Source organism: Anopheles marshallii, chromosome 2 (assembly GCF_943734725.1).
Source record: "Anopheles marshallii chromosome 2, idAnoMarsDA_429_01, whole genome shotgun sequence".
Classification (NCBI taxonomy): Eukaryota; Metazoa; Arthropoda; class Insecta; order Diptera; family Culicidae; genus Anopheles; species Anopheles marshallii.
In genome coordinates this window covers 30,116,939-30,138,183 of record NC_071326.1, presented here as the reverse complement: position 1 = coordinate 30,138,183, position 21,245 = coordinate 30,116,939, and the positions used below count along the sequence as shown (strand labels likewise).

Here is a 21,245-nt window from a genome sequence, read left to right as displayed (position 1 = left end):
AGAAAGAGAGGTATGCAAAAAACATTTCGAGTCGAGTTGTCCAATTTACGTCCTTTAGTGTTTTTTTACGTTTCGTTCATCGGTTGTTTAAGTGTTTAATTTTAATTCTTCTCTCGCCTCTTTCTTTTTTTTGTTGGTTTCATTTCTATACGGTTTAAACGTTGATGTATCACAGAAAAAATGTATGTACAACATCGGATTCAAAGTTTGCTGTCTTCCTCACTAAATCGCTCGGTTTCCTGGAACATTTATGCAATGGCTTACTCTTCCCTACTTTCGCACTAGGGAACGGGAAGGTTTTGCTTTCGTGTTTTTTGTAATTTTTTGGGCTTGCAATTGTTGAAATTTGCATTTTATGGGTGTTATTACGGTAACGACAACTATTGCGGGAAGAGAATGGCCGGGATGCCGTTGATGCAGCGGAGGGATGTTGAATAAACACTAGCTCGTGTTACTATTGTTTAGAGCCGTTTTTCCTTGCTCTTTGTTTTGTTTGCTTGGGTGTATTTAAAGAAGATCCATGAATCGTATGGACTCGAATGTGTACCTTACCTATTGGCTACTGTTTTACGCTATACGATGAGCTATGATGACGGGTTGATTTATGCAACAGATGAAGCGTTTTTCTTTAGATGCTTGTACATGAAGTATACAACAGTTTACATACAACGATCAGAAACGTATCGCTCGATATGGTGCTACACCGTTTGCTGCTTATTTCACGTTTAGTAGTAATCACGATTTGCTCACCTAGATCCGCTCGGTCGATTCATCGATACGTCGCGCATATGTTGCAAATAGCAGTTCATAACGTATCTACCGACATGTTTTTGGCTGTCTCTCTGTATCTCGTGACATTTGGTTTCTTTTATAGACAGAGTTTGTTTCATTCCGTTCGTTTTACAGCGTACCGTACCAGGAAAAAGAACTATCGAAATGTACGCAAACATCGAACGGTGTTAGATTCAGCTTTATATGTTTCACTAATCTCAACATTTGTCGTTTAACGAAACACTACAACAACGCTACGAAGAAACGGAGAATAAAACTCTAGAAGTAAAAACGAACGAAGGTTGCTTGCTTCGTGGTTACGATCTTAGCTTTTTGGGGTGAATCTTCCCCACACAACAATCATTTCTCGATAGGCGAAATATAGGTGCAAAACTGGTAGTTAAATCTTCGGTTTTGGGAACGTTTCACTCGCGCTTGCTCTAGATATTGGCAAAGGTGTATCTCTTGTGTTGTTACGCTATAATCGTTTGTGTTTTTTTGTTTTGCCTTTTTGCACGAAACGTTCATGCAGAAACAGTATAAGAAGAGAGGAAAAATGGCAGTTTAACGATGTATGAATGCCGTTACGCCGGTGAAGTTTGCTACACGTAGTGTTACAAAGACGAAGCTACCGAATCGTTCCTGTGTGTAACGTTCGCATTCCCTAAAATGCAGCACCGTTTTGCTAATATAATTCGGGTGTTTTTTTTCTCTTCACTTTTGATGTGACGCTTTCCGGTCAAATTTTTGCATCTTATCGATTACTATGTACAGCAAACGGGATGGGAGGAATAAACGGATCCAATTTTTGGCAACATTTTGTTTTTGTTTTTGACGTCTTAGGTTTATCCTTCCCACTGTCGACGGGTGGCCTGTTTTGTTGCTTTCCAAGCTGGGCCACTTACTCTATACATAGAGTACTGAACTTTTTTGGAATTGTTTGTCAGTTTTTTAAAGCTAGTTCAATCAATGTTTGTTCAACATTTGTTTCTGGCCCTTCTAGGTGCTTCAATTTCTTAGAAGCGTTTTCATTCTTCTTCTTTTGTGATAACCTTGTTAGTTGCCTGTTTGCTACCCACCAGCGTACAGCTTGGACCAATTCTAAATGTTTCTTCATACTGCTAAACCGCTTGCTAAAGCGCGTTGGTGAAGGAGAATTATTCATTTTGTCGAAATTTGGCAGCGTGTACTTCTGCTCCCAACGGCAAACCCATGAAGTTATGCAATGTATTTGCGATCCCTCGACTCCACTAAGAGGTAAATTATTTTACCACCCCTGCCTACTTTTAGGCGCTTCCGAATGGAAGTAACTCATCACGCTGGGCTGTATACCGTGGAGGAGCGTTGTACACTTACGCCGGTAGAATTTAAACGTTGAGAACTACCGGACACAAGGTGACACATTGTCGGGGCGCGGTTGAAAAAACAAAGAAGCAGAAATCTACATTGTGCAATCCCTGTATATCGCTAGATACAGTACAACTATGGCTAGTAATGTCACGCGTAGAACACTGGTCCAAAATTCCTCATTCTCCGTGGAGAGCTACACGTCCACGGTATACGACTATCTAAACCTTTGCATAAAACCCGATGGATCACGGCACACTTTCGATGATGGTTTGTTTATTTTGCAACTCTGTAGCTGATAAGTTATGCGAAATGCTATGCGAAACTGCACTACTGCGTTCGAAAATAGTTCATGAACACTACATGCTACACGTTTATCCTCCTGCACACTAAAAAAAGATGCGAGCTTTCATTCCTTCTCGCTTTTGCTGGTCAGTTGAACGAGTAACCAAAATGCTAGGATGGGGTTTTTAGTGCCTTTTTGTTTGCTACATAATCCTTACGCTCCCTGTCTCGATTCGCTACGTAAAAATTCCCTGCATTTATGTGTGTGTGTGTGTTTGTCATTGTGTGCATGTGTAGGTGGCATTTTAGCCAAACCAAACGGGTAAAACACCCGGGCGAATGTGCTAATTTCATCCTAACTAGTGGTTTCTAGGCGCATACATACGCTACCGTACTACCGACCGAAATCTAACCCTGCAAGACGATTCGCGAGTTACTTGCAGTAAAAGTTTTACATTTATATGTTTTGTTTTCTCTGTTTTCACTGTTTCGTATTTCAGTCTTTTTTTTTTTTTGCTCGGTACTTATCAGTGATCCTAAGTCCACCAGCAGCAGTCTCGAGTGTTGGGATCGTTCTTCGATATAGTGTATGGTGTACGAATGAAACTAGTCTGCGAATGTCCTTTCCGGGAGATTGCATGAACGGTTTTTTGCTTCTTGGTGCATGGATTTTCATCTCGATAATGTTGCACTGGTCATATGAAAAGCCCACCGATAGGACGGTCACCTTGTGCCGGTGTAGTTTGAAAGTTCCTCAAATAAGTCGATGTGTATTCAAAGGGAAATGCACTGCTGTAAACTGTGAAATTTTGGGTCATGCCAAAACTTGTTACTGGTCATGTATTTTTTTTTTCAAATTACGAATCGCACGTAAGAGTATTATCTATTTGCTTTGCTAAACGCCTTATAGTTGTTTCTTCTTCGGCCGTGACAGTAGTATAGTGATATCGTAGATCATGCTATCGAACAGCTAAAGCCTCGAAATATCGACGTCTTGGCATGCCTAAGGACTGCCTCCATTTAATGGCAGGGTCGCTTTTGTCTTACACCCAAATCTGTTCTCGACGCTTCCGTTCACCCTGCCGTCTTCGCACCCTATGCTAGCACCAGTCCTCGTCATCCGAATCGGAATGTCTAGAATGCAGCGCTCCCTTTGGTTTGTAGCCGTTCAAAATGGGCGACGGCAGTACCCGGCCACCGGTCCGACCCATGGCTAGGGCCTGCTCGTACGACAAGGGTACCGAGTGTTCCATTCTGCCGAAAACACCGAAATGGTAAGATGAATGACATAAACACAACGTTTCGGCAAACATTTCCCTACCTCTCGTACTCGCGCTCAAACTCGCGCTCGATCTCCCGTTCACGCTCGTAAAGTTCGCGCTCGCGATCACGAAACTCGTACCGAACACTGTAATCTTCGTGGCTGCGTTCGCGACTGTTGCGGAACCGTTCGCGATCCCGTTCCCGGTCACGTTCCCGATAGTACAGATCCCGATCCCGGTCACGGTCCCGTTCCCTGGGCTCCCGGAGGAACTCACGCGACTGGGGCAGAGAGTGGACGCTGTGGGGCGTGTTGTGAGACGAATGGCCAGTCTGGAATACAATTTTTTACATACAGGAATTTTGATTCAATTTCAGAACAATTGTACGCTCGGTTCAGCTTACGTGTGTAGGGCTAGCATTCAGCTTGGGGAAGTTAATGTTCGTTTGCTTCAGCTGCAGCGTCGAGGGTTTACAAGGAGTGGGCGGTAACCGGCGTCCATGACCCTGGCGACGTGTCACAAGTACAGGATAACTGTGCTGCACATGAGACCCTGAAGAACCTGTACGGGGTTATGGTTAGTGTCCATCATACCGGTGCGTAAGCAGTTGGGGAGAGAAAAGCGAATTGTTTTCAAGAATGATGTTTCGAAATGCAGAGTGTTCGGTATGGAGTAAGCAATAGACACCAACATGGTGATAACTCAACAAAAATACAGTTAAGGATACAGTGTGAATGATTGCGATGAAAAATAAGCACATACGTATACGGGAAACCATACAAGGAGTAAGACGTCATACCCGGTCGTTTATCTTATGCTTTTTTCCCCAACCTGTCTCTTCTAACTCCCACACCGTACGGATGACAGCAATGAGCGGAGAAAGGATGGGACAAAAACATAACCTCATGCTCTAAGTGGGTAACGAAACAGAGGGAGACCGCTTGGTGCATTAGGCAGATGAGTGCAAGGGTTTTCCTACTGAACAGGGCACAGTTTGACAGCTGACATTTAACAACGAAAAGACGATACAGTGTTCTCGGAAGAAGTTCTTCTTGGACATTTGTTGGACATTTTGTTTGAGGGAGACATTTTTAGGAAATCAAGAAGAGCTACACAGGGTTCAAAGGGCTAGGAAGAAACGAAACAAAGGAAGTACAGCTGGATAAACAAAGTCCACAACAACAGCCAGTATGAAGGTGAATGCGTGTGAGACAGAAGAGGGGTTACACAGAGAGCAGAATGAAGGAAGGTGTGTGTATGTGTGTGTGTATGTATTTGTTTTGGTTTTCATATGAGCGATCGCTCTTTGCTGTACCCATTCCGTTGCGATACTTCCGCCGGGCCTGGTCCCGGTCACGCAGCTCTTGCAGTAGCTGGGCCGGGCTGGGCGAACGCGATCGTTCGCAGAGGATCGTCGTATCGTACGGTTGATGAACAAGGTGGTTTTTGGAACGGTCTTTACTACTGCGATGCTGGGCACTACTATGTACACCGAAACGACTGGGCGATGGCGAACGGGCAGGGCTGGTTGAGGCCGACCAGGAACCTAGAAACGAACGGAGTAGAAACAACAACCAAAAAGGGAACAACATTGGAGCAAACCATTCAAAGAGGATTCATTTGTAGGTGTAGTGGTATCGGGGCACCCCAACACCTTTTTCCCGAGAACGTTCAACCGGAACGCGTCGGTGCGGTGACATGCGTCGGTTATGAATGTGGCTAACACTTCTAGTAGCACAAGACGAAAACACATACGGCACGTACGTATACGACAGGCGTACGCTAGTACTTTAGCTAGAGATCAATTCTAGGCGCTAGAAGGTAAACAAATAGACCACCAAGCTAGGTAGGTGTGTGTAGAACAGGATGACAATATGTAGTTGGACAGACCCAAATGATTCGATATTACTAGAACAGATATGATTGTTTTTTTTTACAGTCGCGTGTCACTCCGCACTACTAACAGCAGATTTCTAATATACAGATATGTATAACTATGCTAAAATAACTGTACAGGTGGTGAGAAATGAGAATACATCACATATTTACGGGATTAAAAGCGGGCTATTAACATTATAACAACTATGAATCGTAGTCATAATAAAACGTGTGTAAAATAAAGGCTATGACAGAAGAAAAAACTAAAAAGCACGACAGATTGCATACTTTCAGGCGTGCTCGTTCACTAATCATCAAGTGTAAATAAAACCACACTCTAAAACCTCTCTTAAATGCCGCTAGCGTAGTAAAAAACAACACAAACCATTGTGATTTCAGGTCCTTTTCTCACTATTTTTGTTGTCAGTAGCATAAATATTTAAAGCTTACTATATCCTTAAAACTGGCACAGACACAATTAATGTGCGAACTATTTGAAAGCTTTTTATCTCTAAGCTTCGAATCAGCAATTTTGAATACAATTTCATATTGTCGGAATATTTTTTCCCTCAAATAATTTTCACTTTTAACCTTGCATACTCACTGAGTGGTTGTAAATGTAATACCGCTAAAAGTAAGCCTAATTTTATTCGATCTACGGAGAAGTTTTGTCAATCATCCAGAAAAATTTAGTCTAAAATTTTCTAAAAAAACCTAAAAAAAACATAGTCTAAAAGTTAAGTCTAAAATTTAGTCTAACGAATTTAGTCAGGGTGCTTTTTCTATCAGTGAGCTTTCAAGGTAAAAGGTACGCTAAATGCGACTAAATCGAGAAAAGAAGCAAGACAGGCGTACAGCTCGTATGTATGCACTATGTGTGTTTCAAGCGTATTCTAAGTCTATAGTTTCAAAACAGATGATGCACATGACCGATGTTACGTTACCGGAAATGTTGTGAAAGTTTGCTCATAAAAATTCATAATCAGCTCTCCTTCCCCACGGACGAGGAGTTCGTTTGATGTTGAGTTTGTGTGTGTCAGTCCATTAATGAAAGAGGAAATTTTGATTGAGTAAAATTTTGCTTGAACAAATCAAACGCTATCACTTCACACAGTAAGAGGCTTTCATACAGGTGCGCTTTTAGTAATGAAACAATGGTCTACGGTTTACGAATAATAACCAAATTGCAATTGAATGTTAAGAAGCAACGGAAGTGTTTAATTCGTTTTCGCGCTGGTTCGCGTAGATTTTGTTCAGTACGAATTTTACTTGAGATAGAGTGGAAAGCAAAAGAATCAAATCCACGTTTTGAGATTGTAGAGGAGACGAAAACAGAGCTGTACGACACTCAACATCAATAGTGACGGGTTATGAGTTTTTATGTTACCTCGGTTGTGCCTGTGCGCATAGCCGAAATGATGCCTACCACGTCTGTGTTCCTCCTTTTGTATCTCCACCACATTCGACACGGTGTCGGAGAATCCGATCTCGTGCTGATGTTGCCGCTTCCGCGGACTCGGTGTGCGCACCAGCGGAGACTCCCGTCTGTGAATGAAGGGGCAGGGGGATAGAACAGAGAGGCAATGGGTGGAGTTAGTACCAAGAGCTGCGTGCGAAACTTTTCCCAACCATACCTCAGACTCGGAGACCTACGATGTCCATTATGATAAGCGTGCCCTGGATGCAGATGTCCATCCGCAGGCGCCAGCGACTCAAGGGACGGTTGCCTCGATACGTCCTGCAGCTCCTGCTCGATGATAGTTGTTGCACAGTGGGGTGAGCAAGCAATAGAAAGAAGAGATACAATTAACGCTCCACACCGGATGATTGCTTTCGCACGCAGTTTTGTGGGCGATAACGTTCACTCAATCTGTTGAGACACCTTGCCCTCCCCATAGAGGTTACTTGGTAACCCCCCCGTTGGGAGGGCCTTGTCTCGGATGGGTAGCAAAGTTGGTTCGTACAAATATCGTTACTTTCGTGTTGGGTTCTGTTCAAACGCTAGTTTCACTACAGATAAACGCATCGCTAGTTATGAAATTGGCTAAGAGCTTCACGAGTCTGCTCTGCAAACGGGGTACACAAAGTATATAAGTAACACCACTAGGCACACCACTAGGTGTTTTTTTTTATGTTTGGTTGGTAGTTTTGATAATGCGGGCAGTGGGAAGAGGGTGGGAACTCGATTCTGAAGCTTGATTAAGTTAACGCTAAAATCCATCGTTCAACACTACTCGATTAGTAACGTACAACAATCTTAGACAACTATTGCCACAATGAACTGTGGCAGAGAGGGTAATAGTGGCGTTGCTGTGTGGTAACAGTACGCGCCTGGACTAATCGAATCACATACCCCCAGACACGTACACACAACACAAACACAAAAACACACACACACACACACACACAAAGGGGGTAGAAACTTCACTATCGAATGGAACAGGTGTGAGTAACAGCTAGGTAATGTTATAGTTAATTTCCCCGTCTGTTCTCTACTGTTGGTACTATTTTGTGAGGTTAACTGGGTGTAGAATGGCAACGGAAGCACCTGCAAACGATCTAACATAGGTGCACGAAGTCGTGGCACAGTAAATTGAAAGCAAAAGTAAAACAAAAGTTTGGATGTACACGGTGGCTGTGTTGCTTTTGAATTTTGTGATAGTGTGATGTGATAGTGAGTGTGAGTATTGTGTATGAGTTCGACTAGATGTCTACTTAAGCTACGTGCTGTCAGGATGTACTACTACTATTTGCCATAGAGAAGCAAGTCATGCAAATACTAGCGGTCTACGAGTTTGGCTCATCTATGGGCCGACTAAAACAGACATCGAGAAAGAGCTCTAAATTGGCATAGCAATAACCGAACTACTGTTCTAGCCAGTATAGTAACCTACGATAAAGGAACAAGGCAATACAGGCTTACTTACCTCTACCCGTAATTACACAACACCAATACTAATGGAATCACTCATTGGAAACGCATAATAACGCGTCCAAGTACACTTATCACGCTCTACAGTCTATGGAGCAGTCTACGAACCAGATGAACAAATGTAATCGTTTACTCTCACAACCTTTATGGGCTTAGCTAATGAATGAATAGTAGACAGCTTCTAAATGGAACGAAATGGTATTGGAAAAGTGTTCGGTGTTCAGACACGTTTCCTAAGAAACGGGGAAGACTAACGCCAACAAGGAGTGAAAATTTAATGGAAAACTCTAATATCAAATCTTATTTGATCTCCCATCAAGTACAATAGATCTCAAAAAATATCTATTCCATTAGATAAAATTCTAAAAAAACACTAATTCACACATTGCGATGGATTTCTAGAAGAGATATTATTTGGAACATTATCGGTACCAGCAGAAAAAAAATTACCAGCAACGATTACACATGGATGTAAGATAGAAATCAGTAAGAACACTTACACATACATACAGATACGCACATACATACATAAAATTGTTACTTCAAAAACGAAACCACACATCGAGGAATATAGTTAAAGAGGAGTATAGAAAAATAATAGACGAAAGGAACTAATTGAAGAGATATAGATAAAAGAAGGTGCACAGGCGTTGAAAAGATCGATAGATAAAGGTGAAATGAGGGGAAGAGAAGAGAGTATGAAAAGAAAAACTAACATTAAAATGTACGGAACTCGAGAATGAGTAACTTTGTAATGAAAATTGCATACTGTTAGGCGCTTTTTCTACACAATGTTCAACCAGGTGGTTACTGTTACGCATACGCCATACAGTATGCAATATGCAAAGCAATGCATTTTTATTAGGAAGTTGTGTGAAAATTACTGAAATTTCGGAAAAGAAATCAGATTGGTCCACTTGGGTGGGAGGGGAATAAACAGTGCAGAGGTAATAATAGAGATAGACGAGAAGGTATAGAAGATATAAACATATAAACGTAACAACTTGCTTGTGAAATGTTACCATCGCTAGGGGGCATTGAGTTGAGGGTTTTTGTTTTTATTTTTGTAAGACAGAGCGAAACAAGACATCACCTTTCTGTTCCTAGAAATGGAGAACGGAAACAGATGTCAGTCATCAATGCGTTCGGCAGTGTGCATACTGTTGGTTGTCATGGAGAGCGTAATAGGGTTCGGAACGGGGGTTTCGCCGGGAAGATAATGGTTGGATGAGTTGGAAAAGGCGGAAATGACGGGGCATGACAATTTTGAAAGCCATTTGTTGGAAAAATTCTCGAACCTACCTGAAGGACCGCTTGCGCATTGTGGTGCGACGCGCCAGACTGGCCAAACTACTGCCATGCAGGTCCAGTGTGCTGTCGTGACCGCCTCCCAGGCCGGCACCAAGACCACCGCCACCACCACCACCAGCAACACCACCACCACCGACACCGCCACCACCGCCGTCGCCGGGCGCACCGTTCCCGTTGACACCGTGACCATAGAGCAGGTGGGTCTGCGAGCTGACTCCTTCGCCATTCTCTAGGCTCAGCGACCCGGTACGCGAACCACCCGACTTCTCCATCACGGCCATATCCAGTATCGTACTGAACAGGGACGGTTTCTGTATACAGGAGGTAACGGCCGTGACGATTGTGAAAACCGTGCACGCACGGTGCATGTGAGGATTGTTGGGAGAGGTAGATGGTGTCGGGAGTCGGAGTTAACGGAGTGGTGGCAATCGATGCAGTGGTGATAATTGCAGTCGCAGTTGTTGCAGCAGTAGTATAGGTAGCAGTAGTAGCAGTAGTAGTAGTAGTAGTAGTAGTAGTAGTAGTAGTGGTAGAAGTAGTAGCAGAGGTAGCGCAGGTGGTAGTAGAAGATGTGATTCGAAGGAAGATGTGGTTGCACAAAGTGATGGTTTTTTTGTTTACGGTTTTGTTTTGGACGACATGATGAATGGTAGAATGCAAGTGATGCACACGTGCAAGTGCGAATTTAAAGTTCAACCGTTACAATGGAATTCAAAACAGTAGTTGTAAAATATGCCATAAAAAATGCAATTGTATAAAGTCCATTTGAACATTGAGTTTTAAATTGTTAGCAAAGCAAAAGAATGTGTTTTACAAATTGTTTATGTCGTCGTTTATGCAATATTTTGAATATTTACACATCCATCCACGTCCATGTTGCATGGCAGTGAATCGTTATAGTAAAATATGATTTAATTTAATTTTCAAATTTTATCGTGGCAAATGTTAGTTCATAATGGATTTAGTATTTTTTTTATGTTACATTAGATTACGTTTATTCCGTGGAGTTTAGCGGAAGCGATTGGTAGAGAAAAATGTTTGAAGCGAAAAAAAAACAAACAAACAAACAAAATTTATTTAATACAACTGCAAACATTTCAATGATTAATGTTTAAGATTATCTGCGTACACGTTAGAAAATTTCAACGTATATGGTTGGAAGGTTTAAACATAAATAAACGCATCTGCGATATCATCAATTGTGAGCTAATTGTGAGCAATTGTGTTTAGTCTATAAATTAAACCAGAGCATAAGAAAACCAAACCAGCACCAATTTGACAAACGAACGTTTTCTGTTTGAACACCTGACAAACTGTTTGGTGCATAAACAAAACCAGTTTCGTTTACATTAACTGAACTGAAGATGTCCAGTGCCGGTGAAACGTATCACATATTTACAATAGATTCGATAGAAGATAAAATAAACAAGGATAAACAAAGAGGTACTAAAATATTTACAAAAACCATGAAAAAATTGTTATAAAATCATAATTATTTCACAAACTTGTGTTTTTTGTCTTCAAACAAAACACGCTCTCGTGTATAAAACAAAACATACTCAAAACCAAAGGCGAAAAACTGTTAGAAAATCGAATGTTACACACAACCAGATCGTTCTCATGCAATTGAATGGTAATTGAGAAAAAATGTTGCACCTAGTCTAGGACAGTAGAGGCATCTAGTGTATGCTACGTCACGATCGAGACAAAAAATAAACAGTTTCAAACCAAAAACGAGTTGAGCATCAAACGAATTAAATTAACGAAGGGTAAATCTTGCGCATCATACAAATAGGAGCAATCAAAAGACATGCTACAAAAGCAATAGTAAAGTGTACATAACCTGCACAATAGAGGAAAAAGTGTTTCAATATGCACGGCGTAGTGTTTCGGTGGTTTAGTAACGGTGGGCAGAACAGTGTTTATGCATGTGATCAAATTTACATTCTGATGAGCTTTGAGCGTGGATCAGTGTAGAGATTCCGGAGCGAATATGAGTGTAGTGTAGACGCCACAGCATAAAATGTGTAATGTGTAACCGTAAGTTTACGTAAGTTTAACAAGCTACCGCAAATGGCGTCAGCAGATACGTGTTCGTGTGTTTTGCGAATGGTTTAGAAAACAATGGAACTAAATATAAGGAGTCTATGCTCTACTCTAGTTGATAGGGAGTAAACAAGAGACCGGGAACATACCGACACTGCAACTGATTGAATTCAGTGGCCAGTGTAAAAATAAGCGTTCTTCCGTTACACCCACACCTCTTGAGAATCGTCCGCGAATAGGCTTATCTATAGTGAATTTGTATCCTTGTAACAAGACCAACACCAGCTAACCCAACGAACAGAATCACGCAACGTTACGCACCGTTACGGAGTGAGCGAAAGAGGGAATGGATGAAGATAACGTGTGTGCGGGTGGAACTGTGCACAAAGAGATAACGCACAACAAAAATACCAACGAACGTGGATTAGGGAGAGAGAGAGAGAGAAAGAGGACGAGAGAGAAAGAGATAAAGTCAACATCACACACACACACACACAGTTTGTACAGTTTGACAAAAGTGTTAGTTTAGTACAAGAAAAAGGAACTGCAGCTATGCCGCGCTCCTCTGCATATAGGCCACGGCCTTGCACGCCTGTAACAATACTGGCCCAAGTCCTACACTACGGAAAGCCAATGTACAGGGTATTTGCTTTGCGTTACGTGGCGATTTGGTACGGTTTTAACGTTTTTTTGCTGTTGCTGTACAGGTTCTGGTTAGTACAACCCACGCAGAACTATAACGTGTGTATGAGCGTGTTGTGAGCAGATGTGAGTTCGAAGTAAACACCCAATCGCATCGTCGAGTGTGACTTTCAATACGGATAAGGTCGTGACAAGAAGGTGCGCTAGATAAATGTTTTGCTGGATATCAACACTCTACTCAGCCAACGTTAGTAAGTAAACGCAAAAGTGATCATCAAAGACTTATGTTCAGGTGACACCGACTCTACTGTTCTCAACGTATTGCACGGATACAGATGGTTTTGCTAGTTTTGCGCTTCAAAATACGATACGTACGGGTAGATAATTTCAAAGTACAACAGTGTAATGAGTTAGTTTAAGGTACTGTTTTGCAAGACAAACAGTTCCGCTTGGTAGCTGGTTCTGTTTGGCAATGAATACGTTATTGATGAGTTGATTGGGAGCAAACTAAAACTTGCAGTACAAGTACAAGAATGATAAAAGTACAGTAAAAATGAAACAAATTGGTATAATACGACTGGAACGCGTGCGCGAACCTGTTCGAGGTACTTATCTTGCATTTACCTAGAACATCCTATGCCAACCCGGGGGCTCTTTCACGCTACTGCAGAGCCTCTGAGCGAGTCCGAGCGAAGGCGTACCGGACGTACGCAGTGATCCGGTGTGCCAGTGGGCGTACGCTACCACAATACCCCGAGGGTTTTTGGTTGTGAGAAAAATAGTGCAAATGCCATTTCATCGCGTACGCCACTGGCTAAACAGATCGACTGAACGCACTTTCTGTCCCTTACAGTTCTGTTTCGTTTTCTGTCGTTCGAGCAACTATATAACTCCGCTCCGCTCCGGGTACTTGCTACCATGTCGTGTGTGTCAGGATAATCGGTTTTTCTTTTGCTACCCTTCCATTCTCTTTGCTTCTGTGTTTGCTCTCTCACTCTATCTCCCTCAGTACGCTTAGGATCAGATGGAATTTTGGCTACCGCATTCGTCCCAAAACAAGGGACAGTTAAGTTGCTCAGTACTTTTCATCGGGACAACAGGGTTTAACATTCACGAAACGTATCGAAAGAGTTTTCTGTAAAATAATTGTTGAAAGGCCATTAGGAAGATTCAAGGATTATTGGTGATTTTGGTTTAGCGTTTAGAAGAGGGAGCAAGGATAATGGTTAGTGGGAGTGTTAGGAGGCAAAACATCACTTTCGGAAGTGCATTTCATTTTATATTGCACTCGAGTAAGGCTTTTGACACAACGGTGACTCACTGCAGTCTGTGAAATGACTAGGAGTGGCACCAAAAATCTGTTTGGCCAAGTGTAGCTGGTTGGCTATAGATGAAATGATTCCTACCAAATGCATACTTCGTTTTTTTCATTCTGTAGTAGGCATTTTTTGATGAAAATAAGCCCTGCAACTCCGTTTTGGGGGGCCTATTTGTTTGATTAGCATATGACGAAAGGATCTACTTTCGAATCAAGCAATGAAACAGGATCGATTATAGCCTACAGGAAATACTAATACTTTTGGGTACAATTACATACTACACAGATGGGCACATAAGTCGTTCTTCAGCGAACATTTGGCAGTCGGTGAATGTTTCCAACATGATCGTTATGTGATCGTAAAGAAGATATCGCTAGAAAATGCTACATATGGTTCTAGTGAACATATCACTACTTTGAAGAATGGTCAATGGTAATCGTACCGCAAAGAAAGGGAATGAGCTAACTAGTTTAATATTATTCCTAACTACCTCCAAACTGTTGGAACGTTGGAATGATCTTCGGATGACGCCTGTAGTGAGCGTTTAGTGTGTTGTGTGCTGTTTCCAAACGGAATGTATCAGAGTGCTGTTTTGCGACTTGATCTTGAACTTAAACTGATCCGCGGAAAATACTGCGATCAGCAAATGTTTCCTCTCAATTATCAATTATTGAATACATTTGTGCAGATAAGTTGTCTAATCTATTCTCTTCTAGACTGTTTTCGATTCATAAATACTTAACTCGAAAAATAATTTCTAAACTGTTACAGAAAGAAACAATTCTTCAAACAAAGGTAAAACCAAACCCAATCAGCCAAACAAACGCAATAAATAAACGACCCGAAAGCCTGCAACTTTGAAGAAGAGCTAAATATTGGCGAATTATTCGGAAGCGGTTGCATATGAGCAATTTTTGGATGTTTTTTTTATAAAAATATATTTACAAAACCCAAAACAGGCAAGAGCTGTTACGGTGCTACAATTGAAGTAATCAACACGTTCAGTCTCTGCTAGTGGATCGCATCAAACAGGTAGTAAAAAACTGGAAAGGCTAGTAAAACAAAACAGGAGCGCAAAAATAAAACCAACTCGTCCCTAGCTAAGAAAAAAGAGTGGAAAAAAATGAACACGATATTGTAGGAAAAAAGTGTTTGAATAATACCGGCTGTCTGGCCGTTGGGCTATTAATGCTTGCTTCATTTCCCTGAAAAATAACAGCCAGGATAACAGGTTTCATTTTTTAATCATCATGGCGCATCGTTTGAATGAAAGAGAAGAGGTGCAATGTTTTGATATTGTTTTGGATTTTTGGCTAAATCTACTGCTCACGGTACACTACTGCCGTACTACATATCCGCTATGGACGGGTGCGTAAGGGCAGTAGTTTGATGGGTAATCAACACTGGTATATGTAACTAAAACAAAAGCTGATTTCGTTTGAACATCTTCTGGTTGAAAAGGTTGAAGATTGGTTCAAGTTGTAAAGAAAAACGTTTCTAGAGATATGACAGGTGTGAAACATTAAAAACTTTTCTAATATGTAGAGAAGAACTAAACAGAAAACAAATCATTCATTTCCATAGTGTAGATTACTACATTGAACGGTTTCGGGTAAGAGTGATAAACCAGGATAAATACAAATGGCACAACAGAAGAAACAAAAGACATGTTCAAACGAAAGTGACCTACAGTCTTCACACAAATAATTTCCCAAAAAGAATACAAACATAGGTAATAAAAAACCTGGTACTCAACATTAAACATGGCTACAACTCAGGACACATAGTGTATATGCGGTGACAGTTGCATGGTATGTTATTCATTGACGACACGGAAAACAAATGTGAGACAAACAGCGACAAAAAATAAGAACTTAAAATAATATACAATAAAAAGATCAACTAAAAACAGCGAACCAAATGTGATAACACATTAAAACACGAAACAAAAAAGTGAAATAAAATATACAAAACATTAGTTCGACTGCACTAATTGAAGCCGGTACAGTTAACGACAATCACGATACAGAACGGGATAAAAGGACTCTCCGGTTGAAATAAGTATTGCTAACCGTATAGACCGGAGAGATGGAACAATCGAGAGATAGAGAGTATTATACGAGAACTATAATACCTTCCTAGGCAGTACGTTAAAAAAAAAAACATTTCAACAAAATTAACAACAAAAAGCACATAAAACACTAACAAATCACAGGAAATAATAAAGTTACACATTGCAAAACTTGTTAAAAAGACAACAAAATAAAAATGAATAATAATTGTACGTGAGTTAAACAAAATTTCGCATTTGTTGATAAAATTGGAGAAAATCACAAACGAATAAGATTGATGATTTGAAATAAACAGTAAGAGACTATTCTAGAATGTTTTGTTGTTTCCAATAGCGTTGTGGGCGTGTTCCGTTCGAAACGATGCCATTTTGGTTTGAGAAAAGGAAAAGCCAATTTATCTTTACTTAACAATTCAATACACTCATTGAAATTAACAATGGAGATCATGTGCGTTGTAAACAAGGTTTGAGCAAGTTTATAGCTCTGCGCCAGAGTTTCGCCATGTTTCTTCACTTTAAGTTTGAGAGCGTTTTGTGCTCGATCAGGAAAAAAAAACACAATCAAAACGAAAGAGGAAAGGACACAATGTGTGTGTATCAATATCCGCTAATCAAACGTGATTGGAGATTGCTTCACTTTCACTCGAACCATCGAACACTTACCGGCAGATCCGATTCGACCTGGCCAAACTTGGTATTGCGCCAGGACTCCAAAATCAGCAAACCGGCGTATATCTTCCCCACGGTAAGCTTGCCCGTGTTCAGCTCCTCGTTGAGCGGGACGAGCAGGTCGAGCATTTTTTTCGCCTGCAGTGGCCAGATGTGGCTGATTGTGTGCCGCAGTTCCATGTCTGCTTGATCCATCTCTTCGGCTGCAGGAAGAAATCGATAGTAGAAGAACAGGGAACCGTTTACGGTTTGCCAGAAAGGCGATCCGCTTACCAGTTCTCATTTTGATGTTGAGGTTCTCGCGTATCAATGCAAACAATGTCGTGGTGAATGCGACCTTTCCCTCTGCATCGAGCGGCATGTTCATGCGTATGAGCTTTTTGTAGGCGAGTCGGTTGGGACATTTGTTACCAAATCCCAAGGGAGGATCCATGTTTTTTAACATATCATACATTTCAGTGTAGTGAATTTTACCCCTACATTGGAAAGGAAAACATTTTTCAATATAGTTTATGTTTAGGTAACATTTTCCAATTAATAACATGAGACCGACGAGAAGATTAGTATGATTGTCCCCATTTAAAGAATGGGCAAAAACCTGGCTATTGCATACTTTTAGGCGTAACATAACCGCAAGAAACATCGTTTGCTCAATACCCACGAGTGGTGAATATCGTAATGATGTTGAAATAAACGCATTCTCCTGTTGGGAATTACTTACGTAGCATTAGGATCATATTCAGCCCATATCCGAACGAACTCGTCCAGATGATGTGCGCCAAGAATACTGGAATCACGCGTTAGATAGTCAAAGTTATCCATAATAACGGCCACGAAAAGATTCAACATCTGTGCAGGGAAGAGAAGAATAGTTTAAGGAGTGATGAAGGAAAAAACGATCATTAATTTACAGCACCACGCACTGCACAGCGCGAGAATACTTACAAGAAACGAACAGAAGAAGATAAATGACACGAAGTATGCGTAGGCCAATGTCGAACCGCACGTTTCGTTCGGTTTGTTAGCTCTCGGGTCACACGGTCTCCCTTTGAGACATGCCAGCATAATGTTCGGCCACGACTCGCCCGTAGCACACCTGAGCATGCGTATGCAAGAGGATAAAACGGCGTGAACGGTGTCCAGATCAAAACAAGCAAAATACAAACAGAAGGGGTGAAACACCATTAGTCACGAACGGATATGGCACGCGATGGGGAATAGGAAAAGGCTAGCGAATTAAATACAGCCTAAAGACTAGAAGAAATGGTAAGGGCATCTAGCGGACGTAAAAGTATTAGCTTGAACAAGAAAAAATATGGCATTTTGGGAGGGTACAATCTGTTCATGAGGACGTATGTTGTTCTTAATTTGTTTCATGTGTATTGTAGGTGTATGGTGTGGAAAGTTTCCAAGAGATGGCATGAGGGGCTTATAACAGTAAACCAGGCATCAAGGAAAATAGAGCGGGAATGTATACAGCAAATGTACAACACAATATTTTATACAACTTTTTAGGTAGGCAATTTAGAAGCTAATTTGCGATACAAGTCTTCGAAAGCATAGGTTACACTTCAGCTTATACCAGCCCTGCAGCATAACTTATTCTTCGAAATTCGGTAGCGATTAAGTCAATCGGACGATTGTTTATATATCAAGATGTAAGATTAGTAAACTTGCTTATGAACGAAATACGAAAACATGGATGCAATCTAATAAAACCACCCCTTATCGGTGTTACATTCTCCTATGGGAACAAAACCAACTCGTAACGTATTTCTATAGCACTATGAAAGCATTCCGGAACTAATCAAATACTCTATCCTATGTGGAATGTAACGAGACAAATGGTCTAAAATGTATTTAATAATAATTGAGATAACAAAGCAATCAGCTATTGCTTCAACAAGTGTGCTCTAGCGCAAAAAACCGTAGCAAACGTTACCAAAAAGTGAAAGAATAAGCTTAATTGTTGACAAAATGTAAAAAGAAGGCAAGAACAAAACATAACAAAAACAATACAAATGGAACTAGTGAACGAAACTAACGTTATAACTTTGCTATCACACTGTACATTGAGCTTAGACTCGAATCCTTCGTTGGTAGTATTCTAGTGTACAATTCCTATAAATTCATGTTCATGTTTTGATGACACTTCTTGCGTACTAGAGCGCCTATCACTAGAAACAAATAAATGCAATTAATATACGTAAAGAAATGTGTGTGTTTTTAAATGTAATCTCTAAGAGTTTTTGACTGTGGAGGAATGAGAGGTAGCCCAAGCTTACCTGCTGAAACAGTATTCTAGTTTTTGACTTCTATTGCAAATTCTATGTATTACTATTTTTTTTTAATTTCATGAAATATTTTTCGCAATCCAAAATGATAAGTCTCAACTATGCGTTCACGTTAAACGTAAAGCTAGCATGATTTTAGTATTATTGAGGTTCTATCGTTTGAAGGTACACTGACGGTTTTTGCCTTGGATGTGCAACGCCTGAAGGTATACTATTAAATGTTTAACTTATTAGAAGTCGCCAGAAGGTGTCAATCCAAAGAACAACCTAGCAACAAGACCGTCATAAACAGTGGTTCACTTATATGGTGATGTTTCATTATTTTAGTACACAAAACGAGAAGATCAGAAATAAAGTTTCTAGCTAAGCCAGTGTTATTGGTCTAAGTTTGCTTTATCTATCAAACTTGAGTAATCTGTTCTAATTAGATTACACTACATTATCAAGATTGATCACTCAATGGACGTACTCCGATGCGTTTTGATCGAGTCTACAAGTGCTGGTACTACATTACATTATTTCATATAGGTTTAACGCGCTTACTATTACTTTCCTGTACTAAAAGTGAATAAAAAATCTTTTGCTGTCCAAATGTACAGCAAGAACGGGTTTTGTAAACTATTCTCATAAGATGGCTAGGTCAAATGGTAGTATATCTTGATAAATAACAAAAGTTTCAGTACTATGAAGATTCAGTAGCGATTGCTTTGACATGTGTTGATAGTAGTAGAAAAATACAAATATTCGTGACGTTTTGTAATACGGTTAAAAGTTCGCAGTAAGGTGAGAGGTAGTAGTAGTAGTAGTAGTAGTGGAATACATAGTTGTGGTATAAGTCTTGTAGTATACATTGTGGTAGATGTTGTCTTATGCTATTGATCGCGTTTGATAGCAGTGTTATTGGACACCTACCTGAACAGTAGCATCAGCCCTTGGACAAATGAGCGGAAGTTGTTGTGTCTAGTAATAGATGATTCTGGATCTAGCTCAATATTCCCAAATACCTAAGTTCAGGCGGAAATGGTTGGTATAGTTTTCTCGGCACGCGCATTTAAAAGGACGACCACAAGGTGGGCGTTTAAATTGCGCCGTTCGACTATCCTGCGCTTGAAAGCTGCGAACCCACGCAATTTAAACACCGGCTCGAGTTGGTAATACAAAGTATATTTACAATAATAAAAAAAAGAAAAACGAACGGAATATGATAAACCGCTTCCAAATGATACAGTGGGTTTAAACTAGATAAAACCATAAGTTACCGACATAAGGAGCTTGTGGTACAAACGGGGGTCTGTCTAATTATAAACTCGTTTTACTATTAAAAACTGACCTACGGTAAACGAGGTAGCATAAACTTTAACACTATGAACTACGAAACTAAACACACTATTGCACTTGAACTTGTCTAACTCGTTCGCAATGACAACATATGTACAACATGCCAAACATGGGTAGTAAAATCGCAAAAGTATTGAAATTTATAATTTGCATTTAGGTAGTCATGTCATTTGGTAGTCATTTAGGCTCATTGCACGCCAGGCATGTTGGAAAATAATTTTATACGAAAACTTCAATACTTTTTCGTCTATGTATTTTTTTTTATATTGGTTCAATTGCAAATAGCATTACTTGAAACGACTTGGGATAGGGTTCACTTACTGCAACTCTTTCTGTGGTGGCAATTACGCAAATACTGAACCACTATTGACGTGATACACTCACAAACTGTACACAACGGGGTTTTTTTTTTTATACGATCTATATGGTTTTGCAGTCGCCATAATCTAAACGACTACCGTAACTCACACATATACACACACACACTCGCAATGTACGCCATAATAAAAACATTTACATACAACAGGGTCATAATGAGTGTGGCAGCCATCTTGCCGTTGGTTGGTAAACGTTGCAACTATAAGGAATTAACGGGGGATCAGTGTGTGCGTGTGTGTAGTATTGATAGTTTGAGCTTTTATCGTATGTGTGTGGGTGTATTAGTTTGCTTTGTAGCATATGCGCAGTTAGCTCAACTTTAGGTTTAATTGTTTGGCAAATCAAAGTGTATCTTTCTAGCGGGTTCGGTTTCGGTGGGGTGGTATGTTTTTGGGAACCGGGTTGGCAAGGATTATTACCGAAAAAGCAGCAGCAAGGCGCCGAAAAACGTTTGAAAATTATTGTGACGGTTCAGGGCGGTGTCGGGATCGAACTTCATATTGCCAAAAACCTGCAGCCGGTATGGCAGATGTGTGGCGCAGGCGCGTAAGCAATGGGCATGTGCGATGGCGCAGTTATCGTTTGGTTCGTTTGGTTCCGATTCCACGATACACGATGGCGGTCAATCGGTGTCGGCGATGCAAATGGGATTGTAGTAGGCACACATTGTGTTTGTAAATAGTGTAAATGTTGATAGCACGG

General features: G+C 40.7%; 1 protein-coding gene across 4 annotated transcripts in view; it reads right to left on the bottom strand.

Annotated features, from left to right (window-relative positions):
• Window positions 1-3,503: 3,503 nt before the first annotated feature.
• LOC128709675 (voltage-dependent calcium channel type A subunit alpha-1) overlaps window positions 3,504-21,245 on the bottom strand; it is a 34,567-nt gene continuing 16,825 nt past the window's right edge. For 3 of the 4 annotated variants that reach the window (XM_053804684.1, XM_053804683.1, XM_053804682.1), the window contains exons 20-30: window positions 19,740-19,831; window positions 17,479-17,629; window positions 17,255-17,382; window positions 16,807-17,009; window positions 16,522-16,736; window positions 7,178-7,290; window positions 6,931-7,088; window positions 4,981-5,211; window positions 4,069-4,217; window positions 3,725-3,996; window positions 3,504-3,657 (exon numbers count right to left, since the gene is read on the bottom strand). In XM_053804684.1, the coding sequence (XP_053660659.1) occupies window positions 3,504-3,657; window positions 3,725-3,996; window positions 4,069-4,217; window positions 4,981-5,211; window positions 6,931-7,088; window positions 7,178-7,290; window positions 16,522-16,736; window positions 16,807-17,009; window positions 17,255-17,382; window positions 17,479-17,629; window positions 19,740-19,831 (1,866 nt within the window). The remainder of the gene's footprint in view (window positions 3,658-3,724; window positions 3,997-4,068; window positions 4,218-4,980; window positions 5,212-6,930; window positions 7,089-7,177; window positions 7,291-16,521; window positions 16,737-16,806; window positions 17,010-17,254; window positions 17,383-17,478; window positions 17,630-19,739; window positions 19,832-21,245) is intronic. The other variant, XM_053804685.1, reaches the window with a different exon arrangement.